The sequence below is a fragment of the Parasteatoda tepidariorum genome, chromosome 1 (assembly GCF_982258835.1).
Source record: "Parasteatoda tepidariorum strain Cologne lab strain chromosome 1, Ptep-v5.0, whole genome shotgun sequence".
Taxonomy (NCBI): Eukaryota; Metazoa; Arthropoda; class Arachnida; order Araneae; family Theridiidae; genus Parasteatoda; species Parasteatoda tepidariorum.
Window position 1 is genome coordinate 101,375,823 of NC_141755.1, and position 13,716 is coordinate 101,389,538.

Sequence of the window (13,716 nt, forward strand, 5' to 3'; positions counted from 1 at the left end):
TGTAGTTACTACTTCATTACTTTAAGGAGACTAATTTTGCTGGAGAACTTAATTTACACATATGCTCAAAATGGTTTTGAATAAGAAATGAGCTAACATTAAATACAAAAGAATAATTAAAAAATATTTAATTCATGTTTAAATGAGCCAGTTTGTTATTCCAAAAAACTTTTTTCGAATGTGTTCGTCTAAACTTCAACTTTCAATGCATTTCTCGACAGCAAATATTTAATTTAAGAAATGCAAAACTATCAAAGATCTGCAATTTTTTAAAATTCTTTAACGGTTTATATTTCCTCCAAGAAATTAAGTACATCAACAATATGTTCCTTTCTCTTGAAACAACATTAATCTTTACTAGTGTACATACGCGTGTGAAAGTGTGACCAAAATGATTAATTATTCGCAAAGGCTAGTTAAAACATTAGTTATACATGATTCTAAATACGTCATTCCTGTTAACTCTCAGCTTCAGCAACAGGGTCATTTTTATCGCGTCCACTGACGGACCCTCAAAGATTTTTACCCATCAAATTTGGAAAATTGTGTTAGAACCGTGTTTCATTACTAAACTAACATTACACTAGAAACTAGATGAAAAGGTAGTAACTACATTAGTTCCACTACTTGTAGTGCGCCACTTCCGATCACTGCCTTTAAACACATAAAAGCAGACAAGTTATTATTTATATGAAAATTCAAAATTATTCATACCTTTTTAGCCATATTTAGTCACACACAAAGCATTAGACAGTATAATGCAACATTATTATTTTATGATACGTTTAAAAAAAATAAATGATGAAATATTTTTTTAAAAACATTTTATCAAATAGAAATTTCTTTAAAACATTCCAATTTCACCATTATAGTTGCAGACATTTTTGTATTTTTAACTACCTAACTCTTAAACAGAAAATCCTACAAATTGCAAAAATCAACTTACATATTGTAAAAACAAATGCAGTTCAGGATGTGTGGATGGTTTTGCAGTAACTTCGAAAAGAGGAGCAAAAAAATTTTCAATTATCTGTTCAAAGTTCTGAACTAAATTGTTGGATCGAAACACATCACTGAAAAATAGTATGTAACTTCAGACAAGCAGCAAATAGATGAATTAATTATAAAAATGCAATATAGAGTGAAACCTCCAGGAAAAACCACCTCCGTGTAGCAACCTCCTCTATTTACGACCAATTTTCGGAGGCATGGAATTTTTTCTATAGTTTTTGTGTTGAAGAAAACCTTTAGGAGAGACTATCAAAACCTCTCACAGCAGCCAGCAAACCTCCGCACCAGTGACTGCAGAAGTATCTCAAGAATGGGGGGCTTTCAAGTTCTCCCCTGCCTGCATATGCGTGAATTATATATAATATTTGTGAGTGGCTCTTATTTAGAAAGCTCTTTTTTGATGGTCTCTGAAAAGATTGACATTCTTATATTACAGTCAGAGTGCACTAAAGTTTAATGACTTAGTTTAAGAGTTAAAAATTAAATTAGAAAAAAAAGTTATTTCAGAAAAAACCTAAGCATCTCAAACAAACACCTCTCATTTTTAAAAGGAAACTTATTTTTATGATATAAAATTAAAAGCAAACTTAAACAAAAAAACAAAATAGTTCATTTATTCACAATTAGTAAATTTGCTTTTATACATAATTATACAGAGTGCATAGCCAGATTTTTCAACAAAAAATAAGCACATTTTAAGTACTCTTTAAGCACTCAAAAAATATTTTTAATCTCTTTCCAAAAACAAAAATCCTAATTACGATCTGTGCAGCAATAAAGATGATTTTTTTTCAATCGTTTAAAGTTCTTAATTTATAAACACAAAATCAGTAATTGCAGAGAAAATTGTGAAAATCATGCATTTTTTGTAATTTAGAACAACAATTGACATGGCAAAGAAAAAAACTTTTATTATAAGATATAAAATGAAGCACTTTTTACAAACACTGAATAAAAAAGCACCTTTAAGGGCTTTTAAAAAACGTAATTCAAAAATAAGCACCTTTAAGCACTTTTTAAAAATGATATGCACCCTGTTATATCTTTAGCGGTAATTTTTACTGACACCAATTTTTATTCATCGATCTGGTTTTCATGACGCCAACGTAAGTGATCTTTCTGCATCAAGAAAATAACGCTTAGTAAAATTAAAATAGCTTGCGAAAAATCATGTACCTTCGATAACATTTTGAAGTCAGGGGAGGTAGCCTCTAAGAGCGACGAACTTCCATTAACAGCCATTTTACTGTGGAACAGAAAGTGGTCACTCCTGAGAAGTTTCACTGTACAACAAACCTATTTTAGTCATATCAAAGACTCAGTATTTATATTTTATAATGACTTAACAACTTTTTAGTATGTTTTAATGTTCTAAGAGCACTATTACCAAACTTTAAAGCACTAAAACTTCAATTGTCACAGCACTAAATTACCTGGGGCGTAAAATATTATTTAATTCTTTGTTTCTAAAAAACAAAAGGGAAAAATATACAGTCCCAACCAAAAAATAAATCATGTTGGAATAAAAAAAATGGTTTTAGATCTTTTCCTCAATAAATTTGAGAGGAATCGTATGTTCTATTCTAGCTTCGATTGTCCCTAAGCAAGACATTACGGTTTTAAATTAAAATCTTGTTTTCTAAGTAAGAACTTGTTCCATTATATGATTGATTTGAGTGAGCACGTTGGGGCTCTTGTTCGACCAATTTGTTTGTTGATGTTAGATAGTTGGTCAGTTGTCTTTCAAATTCAGAATATGCAATTTATGTTAAAATTACTACCGATTTTCTAGGAGGGGATGGCTTGAACGGGGCCTCCAGAGTTTACCCTTTATTATATAATTTTACTTTATTTAACCTAAGATTTGAAGGAAAAAAAAGTTTCAGCTTTTCTATTGAAGTTCAATGTAATTTATCATGTTAGTTTTCCCCCACAAACAAGCTTAAAAGTTAATAGTTTTATTACAAAGAAAACACTAGATGAAGTTTATAACTTATTTGTTACTCCTTTCTTATGGTGAAATTAACAAGGTACCATTTTAAAATTTGGAAAAAATAAGTCTTGTAATATGAAGTTTACAATTTCATATGTCAAAGCAACTGATTTGAAAAGTAAATAGAAAATTAAAAACTTAAAAGCAAATAAATTTATTATTAATATAGATTTACAACATAAAGAAGAAAAAAAACAGCTTCGTAAAATCCATTCATCAATATTTAAGAAAAAAAGTATCACAATTCATTATGTTAATATGGATTATGATAAAACATCTCACTTTCTTAAACACACATGCATTTCATACCCAAACAACCCAAGTCTTGAGATCTTAAAATATTGACAAAATTGTAGGTTTTTAAAGATACTAGCACTTAAAAAAAACTCACTATATTCGAGGCATCTGTATTAGCCATCGAACGTTGTCAGAATAAACATTGTGTACAACAGCCCACTTTGCTAAGCGATCCCACTCTTCAGGCCTGCGGCCATAAATGGAGAGGCGTAACTCAGCATTTTGGTATTTACTTTCTTCTAAATCGCTCATTACTTCCTGCAAGAAAAGACAATGATAAGTCCTAAAATCCTTTTCTCATTTTTTTCAGGTACATTGCAGAATAATATAACTACAGGAAAGAGCTAAAAAAAAATTTTTAAATGCATTCAGACCCTTTTAAAATATAATCTTTGATTTTTCTTTGTTTTATTAATTTATAAGTGTGTTTATTAAACAATTTGCCATTAATGAATAGGTTAAAAGTCTTACTATTTATGTATCTCCCAAAGCATTAATATTAAAGATAATCTGTCGATAATATGTTAGTCACTTAGTGATAATGACTATCATGCTACCATATGATTTAATGAACACACCACTTTTTCTGTATAATTTTGGAGATACCAACCTGTAGAGATACTTTTTGGTAGTAGTTGAATATTTTTCTCTTTATAATGGTTATAGTTCTTAGTAATTTTTTATTGCTATTTTATAATTTACATTTTTTCTGAATCAACAACTACATTAATAATCAGATATTATTAATTATCAGAGATCATAAAATTATCAAAACACCATTTCAAATTTAATTAATGAATAAGTTTGTCTTTATCTGAAAAAACAAAGATCAGGTCACCAAATGGAGTATACAAACGGTTGATAAAACAATATGAGCACTTCTATACTAACTCTATCTAAACAATCTTCCTTTTAGCAGCAAATGTTTTTAAAGATCTTACGTGTCAAAACTGGAGGCACAATTTGAAAGATCATGTTTGAAGCTTTTAGAAATGGTGCCCTTTTTACCTATGAAAAAATTTGTATAAAACTTATTTCATTTCATATAATTCTAAAAGCATTTAAGCTACAATTCTAAAAGCATTTAAGCTATAATTCTAGAAGCATTTAAGCTATAATTCGAAAATAATTTTAAAATACAAATCACAATTCCATCGAATGATTTTAAAATTACTGGTATTAAAGATAGAAAGCAGTTACTTTCTTCATTTTGACCAATCTGAATTCCGCATGGGGGAAAATGACACCATTTCTAAATGCTTCAAAAATGCTCTTTCAAATTGTGCCAACAGTTTTACCATATAAAGAGTTAAAAATATTTGCTCCCAAAAAAAGATTTAGATAGAGTTAGTATAGATGTGTTCATATTATTTTACCACGCACCTGCATGTTATCTATACATAATAAAATTTAATGACTATATTTTTATCGAACAAATATATTCTAAACTAAAACGCTTAACATCATACAATACATTAATAAACATATAATTATCATTGTTTAAAAAGAGGTAATAAAATCAATAAAATGAAATTTTTTAAAAGTTTTCCATAATTCAATAGTTTGATTAAAACCTGAAAATCTATAGTACTATACATCACAGCAGTTTAATAGCATATCTATAAATTCAGGGTATTATGTGTTTAAAATAAAAAATTAAATTGTATTAAATATGCGTCTAATTCAAACATTAATGGGAAAAAAAAATGAGGAATGAAAAAAGAGATATCAAATGAACTTCAGGATTCTGGAATTATTGAAAGATAAATTATTTGAGGGGTTTAAAGGTATGCTGCATAAAGTTTAAAGCTTACTTTTAATATGGAAGCAAAATATTTTCCTCCAATATGATTATCAGTTTTTAAGTAGATTTCACGCAAAGAGCTTTCTCCAACAGGATTGTATTTAGCATTGAACTTATCAAATCGATGGAAAGTATTTCGATCCTGAAATTAAAATAAAAACAAGGTAAAATTAAATCAAGTAGAATATTAATTCTTAATCAAGTAGAATTAAGGAAATTAATAAGATATAGATACTTAATAAGAAATACTAATACTTAAAAAGAAATGCCGAGAACTTAGTAAGAAATACCAAGAATTTGATAAAAATACAAATATAAGTTTCTTCTAAAAAGATATTTTGGTATTCTAGAAACTGAAGTTGCCACAAACCTATCTTTATATCAATGTTTAGATTATGATACATAATGTCTTTTACTATTTAAATAAAAACTTTAAAAAAGGCACATCACATAACAATTTAACCCCCTCATGTAAAAGTGACATTCTCTCTTTTACTCAGTGCAAATATCTATTGGCGATCAAAATGGGCTACACATGGGGTAGAGCAGAACTCTCTATATATGGCAACACTTTGTATGCTTTCACTATTAGCGTGTGGAGAATCATAGAAGAAGGAAGTACATCAGCTTCTGTCTTGATTCTCAAATATATTAAAATCTTTTAAGTTGAAAAACTATATAGAACTGAAAGCTATATTAAACATAGTTCAAAAGAAAGCATCATGGAAAGTTCAAAAATTTTTTTAAAATTAAAAACGAAAAATATTAAAAAAAAGGAAAAATATCGTAGTACATTCCTATACAACTGAAAAGAGGAGAAAGGCATGGAACCAATCTTCTTCCCAGATGGCGTATACGAGCGTTGTGATCGCCTGTACTTTCATTCAATAAAGATTCAGTAAAAATATGTATTTTGTAAACTACAGAAATTTTAACCCACTTTTTTATCAAATTTTTTTTTTGACTCACATTGTGCAGCAGACAGTAAAAAAAGGGGATTTTCATCCTTATCATTTAATGTATTGTAAGCAATGCAAATAATTTGAGTAGCGGATTATTTCTTGAGTAAACCTTAATGCAGTTATTACAGGTAATTTTTGTACATTTCAGTTTTAGTACTTTTCCAAACGACTGAAATTGTATTGTTACATTTTTATAACAATTAGCTATATTACTGAGACTAATTGCAGTTTACTTATATATTTGCTCATTAGCTGTTATAAAGCAGCAAAACAGTTATAAATTTCTATAAGAATGGCTTTTGCAGCATATTCTATAATTTTATACTGTTTATAAGCTATTTTGTAATATTTTTTATATGTTTGCCATAGTTTTCTTAATTTTGTATAAAAAAAGTTAGAGGAAAATATTAACTTAAAAATTTCCATTATTGCCAGAAATTTGATTTTAACACTTTCACACTTTTACTTACAAATGGGCAAGTTCGTGAGAATGATTTCTTCCATGACCAATAACATAGAGTAAAATAATATTTTCCATAAGAAAGAATGTAGTTAGGAAATTGAACTTTTATGAAGTGTTCGGCTGTCAGACTTTAAGTAAGAAATTGATTTCAAGTTTCCCTTAAGCTTTCAACTTTATAGTTCAGATTCATAAAATTTTGTTTATCATGTTAAATGTAGGAATTTTTGTTTTTGCTAGAATATTTGATTTTAAAGATGACTCCATTCTTTTCTTGGCTTAATATCTATACTGATGGCTCTTCATAAGAAGACTTGTGAAAACTTGTTTGAAGGTATAAATGTCACAAATTTTGAAGCTGAGATAGAGGCAGGCAATCGAGCAGTCAGCTATTTATCTATCCACCTGCAATAAATCTCTAAATCATGCAGTGCTCCTTATTGATTTGCAGGAAGTCATCCTTTCCTTTTGTTCTTTTCAAACCAGTAAGTCGAAACATGTAGAGGAAACAAAACAGAAAATCGATGATTTCATCAATGATGGTAGGGTGATTTTCCTTCAGTTGATTCCCAGTGATTGCGATATATTTGGAAATGAGAGAGTAGACCGTCTTTCCCCAAAAGGATGCTCGCTGTCACAGCCTCTTTTTGCAATTCCTTATAATCAAATTTCCGTCATCATCATCTCATCGCCAGGATAATAAATAAATTTGCTAAAAGCACCAAAGCTGCTACAGGGAAAATATGGTTCAGTCTTATTCTTCATCTCATCCCCATGGATCTCCCTGGACACATTTTCCATACAAATTTCCGAATTGTTAATGGAAAAGACTATGACCTTTGTCCTATAGGCATTTCTGATTGCCCTTTGTGTTTCACAGGAGAGGCTATAAACTTTAATAACTTAACCATCCTTAAACAACATTATTATTATTTTTTTCATATGAAGTCATATATTAGTCATTTATTCATATACAAATTTCATATGAAGTTGAACTGGGTTGACTTTGTTGTTGAAGTTGACTTTGTACTGGGCTGGTCAAAAAAAAAATAAAAAAAATTGGCCAATGCAACCAGCTGCTAATAGGAAATTAGGAAAAAACAAATTTAAAGTTGGAACTTGTTAACTAATAGATCACCTAGTAATTTATCTAAATGATGATACGTCAAATTGTAATTTTAGACAAATTTGTATATTATAATTCTATATTACATTTCAAAAATATTAATTTTCCATGAAATATAAATCTTGATCTTATTTCTGGAAGAAAAAAAAAACAGCAGATGCAAAATAAAAAACAAAGAGACAAAGAATAATTTTTAAATATACAAATTTAAAGGACAGGAAAGAATTACTGGCTCAAATAAATTGTTATATTTATGTGTATAAATTAGCAATCATCTTATACAGAAGTAATTTATCCCTATACCCAGTGTTTCCCAAAGTGTGGTATGCGTATCCCCAGGGGTATGGGAACAGTTTAGCGGGGGTACTCGTTTTTATGCGAAATATCTTGGATAAACGAAAATTTCAAAATTTTTTATTTAAAAATAAAGCTAGCCAAGAAAATTTACGATTACATATCTTTCGATTGGCTATTTTCTGCCGAGTTAATAATTAGTGGTATCAACTGTCAGTTGTGATTTTTAACTTTTGTGCAATTTTTTTATAGTAAAAAAATACATTCTTTTTTTTATTAGTGGTACACAGCGTTACGAAAAATTTAGAAAGGGTACACAAAAGTCATAAGTTTGGGAAACACTGCCTTAACCTAATGGTTACAGGGTAAATTACTTCTACATAAAATGTATGCAAAACAAAAATTACTTCTACATTTATAATTAAACTTAATCAGAAAATAAAAATAGCAAAAATTACATCATGAATATAAAAATTATAATTTGAAATGACCACATAATATTTATAATACAGAAAAACTATCCTAAGAATTAAACAAAATCTATAACTTACAGCATGAACATCCAGCATATCTACACTTAAGTCATATGTAGATATATTTAAGTCAGTAAAAACCTGCAAGTGAATATTTTTTAGATAAGTTCAATAAATAAAAAAGTTCACCATATAAAAAAAAGTAGTTATCTTGCAGTTATCTGAATTAAAAGTTATCTAATATTTGAGAGTGTACTAACAAAAAGTTTATGGTCTAGTAAACTATCTAATTTGAACTTTAATTATTTGATTTTTTTTCCACATTATCTCAGAATCAGTCCCAAAATAACTACAATTTTGAAAAAAAAAAATGATTTTAAAGTTGTTTTCTTTCCCAAAAGCAAACTAGATTTTATCAACCTTTAAGATCCCAATGATGATAATAGCAGCTGAAATATTAACTAAATGTAAAATTTTAATAATTTTGTAATAATAAAATGGATTGTATGTAATAAAGTCACCACAATTCTTTTTGGCAGATTGAAAATTTAGATTAAAATTAAAGCTTTGCTTCGAGTTCATGACATTCGAACAGTAGTTTCTTTAGCTTAAGACAAAGTGTAGCATTTTTTCCCCTTCTAAAATAGCTTAACTCAAGAACACTCTTTAGAAATAAACTGCTAAATCTAAAGTGACATAAAGAATCTAATTAGAAAATACAAACCTGCTTTAAGGTCAGAGGTTTTCCTTCACTGAGTTTAACAATATCATCTCCGTGCACTTTGACTGATTTTTTAATAAAACGAAGTAAATGTTTTTGGTTCATACAAGAAGCCGCATGGACATGAGTATCTACCTAAAAATAACATCATTAGAAATCACGAAGTGAAAAAGCTAAAAACATACACAGTAAAAATGTTTCCAAAAATATACATTTAGCTACATAAAGTTACACTATTAAAGAAAAGTACATCTAAAGACCTTTTCAAAACATTGTGGAAAGTCATATTGTTAGTATTCAGAAATATTTATTAGTACAGATATCAGTCACACTTTTAACGTTCTAAGGAGAATAAAGATCACTTAAAATATACAGTTGTAAAATTAGTCTGTAATCAGACTAATTTTACTACTGTACATTTTGAGTGATTTTACTACTGCAGTGTTTTCACTACAGCGCAAGAATCTCCCATATTTTTTTTCTACCACAGAACCCCTTTCAGAACAAATTTCTCTGCAACCACGTGTTTACCGTAGGTTAGGTTTCTTCAAGTAAGACGTTCAAGTTTTTTATGTGCTAATGTAAGATGGACAAATACCTTGTAAAGGCAAAATCTTCTATGATGATGCTCCAAATATATTAAATGCTTTAAAAAATAGAAGACGTTAAAAATGTATTATAATTAAAGAAATTTTTTTTGAAGAGTTTCTGTGTTTTTTTAGTTTTTAGAAATCTCACTTAAGGTTTTTGAAATCTCACCCTGTTTTTGAAAAGGGTGAGAAATTCTCACCCATTTTTTTTTCTATGATGAAAACACTGTACTGTACGTTTTTTTTCATCACCCCATGCAGTAAAAAGTAAAATTTATCATTTATTCATCATGTGTTGATGCTATTGATGTAAAATATATTATTTACATCAATAGCAAGCCAGAGTGACTTAGGGGATAGAAAAATAATCCTTAATGATAATTTATTTGGTTTTAAGGTTGATAATAATCAACCTAAAATGATGATTTCATATTAAATCATATAGATCAAGTATCTGATAGAAATAAAGTAATTTTTAAATAGAAGCAATTCTACATACATAGAAACAGACTTCAGAAAATATATACCTTCCGAGTGTTATAAAAGTCCCTATGGGGCACTGCTTTCTGAGAGGCAAGTTCACGAAGCTCATTCAACAAAACATGAAGTTGGTATTTAGAAGATAAATATTGCAATCTCCTATAACAGAAGGATTTCCTACAAAAATAAATAATTTTAAACAATTATATTCATTCACAAATAAAAATATGGGGCTAAAATCAAATTAGTGGATAATAATAACTCATACAGAGGTCCGTCAGCTATCATACAGCACATTAACTGTAAATCAGCAATAAATTCTTGAAAAAGTGGATAGGGAAAATCAAGTTTTTCCCCCTCAGATCCACTGTATACCTGATACACTCCATTGCAAACTTTTAATGAATAATCCTTATCTTCTGAAGAAAAACTGGACATCCAGGGGTCTCTCACAGATGGACGTTCTACTGAAACTGATTCTGAAACAATGAAAAAAAAGACATTTAAGAAAGTATATGTCTATGTAGTAATGAAAAAATAATTTGTCAGCAAGCTTAATTTACTTCATAAGTTTTCAAGGAAAATCTCAATGAAATTCAAGACCATTTTTGCTGTACATAGTAGTATTTCAAATAAGAAATAAATAGTTTTTTTAATTCAATTAGCAAAACAATTGACTTTTTTTTATAAAACTTTTTTCAAAATGTTATATTCCGTATTGTAAAGGGTGCAAAATGAGCCACCCTAAATAACTTTTGATCTAATGATCAGGTCTTCACATTTTAGGATTCAATCTCAATGGTTTGAGGGGGTGGCTTCAAATATTCTGAATATTAAGTGCAGACGCTATTTTAAGTTATGAAATCAGATAAAAACGTATTTTCCCTGAATAGACGTAACTTCATATTTTGACGGATTTGGATTTCTGACCTCCAGAAGCCACAATCTGGGAAATATGGTCCGAATATTTTGGTTAGGAGAGCAGCTCAAAGTTTGGACCCCTTAATGTTAATTTTATTTTTTGTGTATTTCACCATATCTCAAGAAATTTTTACAGCGAATTGAAATTTTTTTTACACACAATTATTAAACTAGTTAATAAAAAAGATAATTCCATGCAAAATAAAATTTTTAGTAAAAATTTATTATTTTTTTAATAACAGATAAAAAAAAAAGCTTCTGAATTGTAAGGTATACAACTTTTTACATCGTTTTAAAGATTGTAATTTTAAATGTCAAAATAAAAAAATTTAGCAAAATTGGTTAGATTCTTCTTAAAAAATCAAATTTTAAAAATACAACTTTTTCAAAATTCAATTTCACAGGAAATATTAAACTGATTTTGCTCGGATTATGTATTTTGCCATTTAAAATTATGTAAAAAATTTTATGCCTTACAAATCAAAATTTTCAGACTGTAATAATATTTCAGACTGTAAAATAAAATGATTTCAGACTGTAAAATAAAATAATAAATATTTACTTAAAGTTATACTTTGCATGGAATTATTTTTGGATAATCATTGCACTCATTTTAACATGACTTTACTTTCACTGGAAATGCTCTCAGGCAAACTGGTCAATCTGTTATGCATAATTTGTGGTGTGCTTAATTTAATCAATAATTTTGTAATGTGGCATTGCTATAGCTATTGTATCCCTGACACTATAAAACACGTTCAATTTTTCCCTCAGCATATATACAAATGATTTGTTTTGTTTCCTTCTTAAAAATGGGGTAAATTTTTCACTTCATGAGTATTTTGTCCAAAATCTATGATTCTTTTACTCAAATAAAATGAGATTATGTAATTAAGCATTGATCTAGTGAGCATAAGAGGCATTGTCTATTGAGAGATCAAAAGTTTAAAAGGCCTTGCTCTTCATTAAATATATATCTATATATGTCATCCTCAACCTCAGTGGCTCGACAGCCCAGGACGGGTGTTGGCCTTCTCAAAATTTCTTTTCCAAGTTAACCTTTTCCCTGCTACCATTTTCCAGTTTTTAGTTTCTACGAACAGAAGTTCTTTTTCTAGGCCATCCATCCATCTCAAATTCGGCCTGCCTATTTAACTGGTCTGGCATTAAAAACTCTTTTCGTGGTACAGTCTTCGTCCATTCTGATAACACGGCCTTCCCATTTTATTATTTGTCGTTTAATAAAGTTAATAATGTCAGGTTCATTATGTGAGAGATAAAGCTCTAAATTTGTTCTTCTAAACCACACACCATTTTTTTAATACAAGTATTAACATAATATTTCAGTATTTATTATTTGGCTGCTTTTTGTACTATTAAAATGGGACAAACCAGTTCATGTAAACTACATCATATCACTATGGAAAAAATTAAAAACATATTGACATTGCTAAATAAGCTCTGAGTAAAACAGAAATAACAGCAAAAAGTTCAGCAAAAATGCATTCATTTTGACTAGATTGGTTACATTAAAATTATTCATATTCATACCATAAATTAAGAAAAACAGAATAAAGAATTCTTATTTTTCTATATCACGTGCATGAAAATTAATAATGGAGAATGAAATAAGCACAAGCTTACACCAGCATACCTCTAAAAGCATAGAGAAATAAAAAATATTTCTTTTTCTAAGTAGCATAAAAAAGAAGCTTAGATACCTTTGAAAACAGGAACCCTCCTTTCTAGGCTTGTAGTACCTTTAAGATGCAAAGTATATTAAGAGAGGAAGGAAATGCACCAGAAGCAACAGAATGTTTAAAAAAATCATTTATTAACTGCAAAGCCATGCACAAGCAAAATAATTCTTTCTTTTGTTACTCTTATTAAAATTATACATTGAGTTGTAAATACAACTGAAACTAATATAAAAGCATTAGCGAATTCTAATTTCAAACTTTCAGCAAATTAATGGTTGTTACACATGGTTGCTTTAACATAGTTTACTAAAATGCGCTGGTTAAAAAACAATTATTAGGAAAGAAAATTTCAAAGGGACTTAACAAGTATTAAATACAAAAAGTTTCCGCCTTTTATTTGCGTGTGTGTTTTTTCTCAAGTACAAAATTAACTATTTTAGAACAAGACATTTTTAGGTTTACGAGTATTGAAGTTATAATATGCAAAAGTTTAAAAACTGATATATATTGATAGCAGAAATAATTTTCAAATCAAAGAAAAAGAGCCTAAACTATGTGGTGACAGAGATAATGAGACGAGAACAGAAAAAAAAGAAGCTAGGAATATAGATAGTTTAAGTTCCTAAACACAAAGTAACAATCTGCTTACATGAAGCTAACTGTGGCAACACAACTCAAACAGTTATAAATTGTTAAAATGTTTGCAAGAGTGACATTTCTAAGGGTAAATCTAGATGGCAAACTGCTCTTAGATATTTTCAGAAATAAATGCCTGCTTTATAGTCCATGGATAATCATATTTAAAGTTCATTAAAATGCTTACAAATCATATGCTATGTTGTGTTTAATTTTAAATGTTTTATCATATGCTATGAAATGAGTTA

At 28.6% G+C, this 13,716-nt stretch overlaps 1 protein-coding gene across 4 annotated transcripts in view; it reads right to left on the reverse strand.

The window, feature by feature from the left end:
- The window catches only part of LOC107445188 (AMP deaminase 2), a 35,765-nt gene that overhangs the window by 8,875 nt on the left and 13,174 nt on the right, over positions 1-13,716 (reverse strand). For 2 of the 4 annotated variants that reach the window (XM_016059533.4, XM_071180460.2), the window contains 8 exons: positions 12,854-12,892; positions 10,480-10,690; positions 10,259-10,388; positions 9,145-9,276; positions 8,499-8,561; positions 5,116-5,247; positions 3,396-3,559; positions 947-1,073 (listed from right to left, as the gene is read on the reverse strand). In XM_016059533.4, coding sequence (XP_015915019.3) covers positions 947-1,073; positions 3,396-3,559; positions 5,116-5,247; positions 8,499-8,561; positions 9,145-9,276; positions 10,259-10,388; positions 10,480-10,690; positions 12,854-12,892 — 998 coding nt within the window. The remainder of the gene's footprint in view (positions 1-946; positions 1,074-3,395; positions 3,560-5,115; positions 5,248-8,498; positions 8,562-9,144; positions 9,277-10,258; positions 10,389-10,479; positions 10,691-12,853; positions 12,893-13,716) is intronic. The other 2 variants (XM_016059534.4, XM_071180461.2) reach the window with 1 other exon arrangement.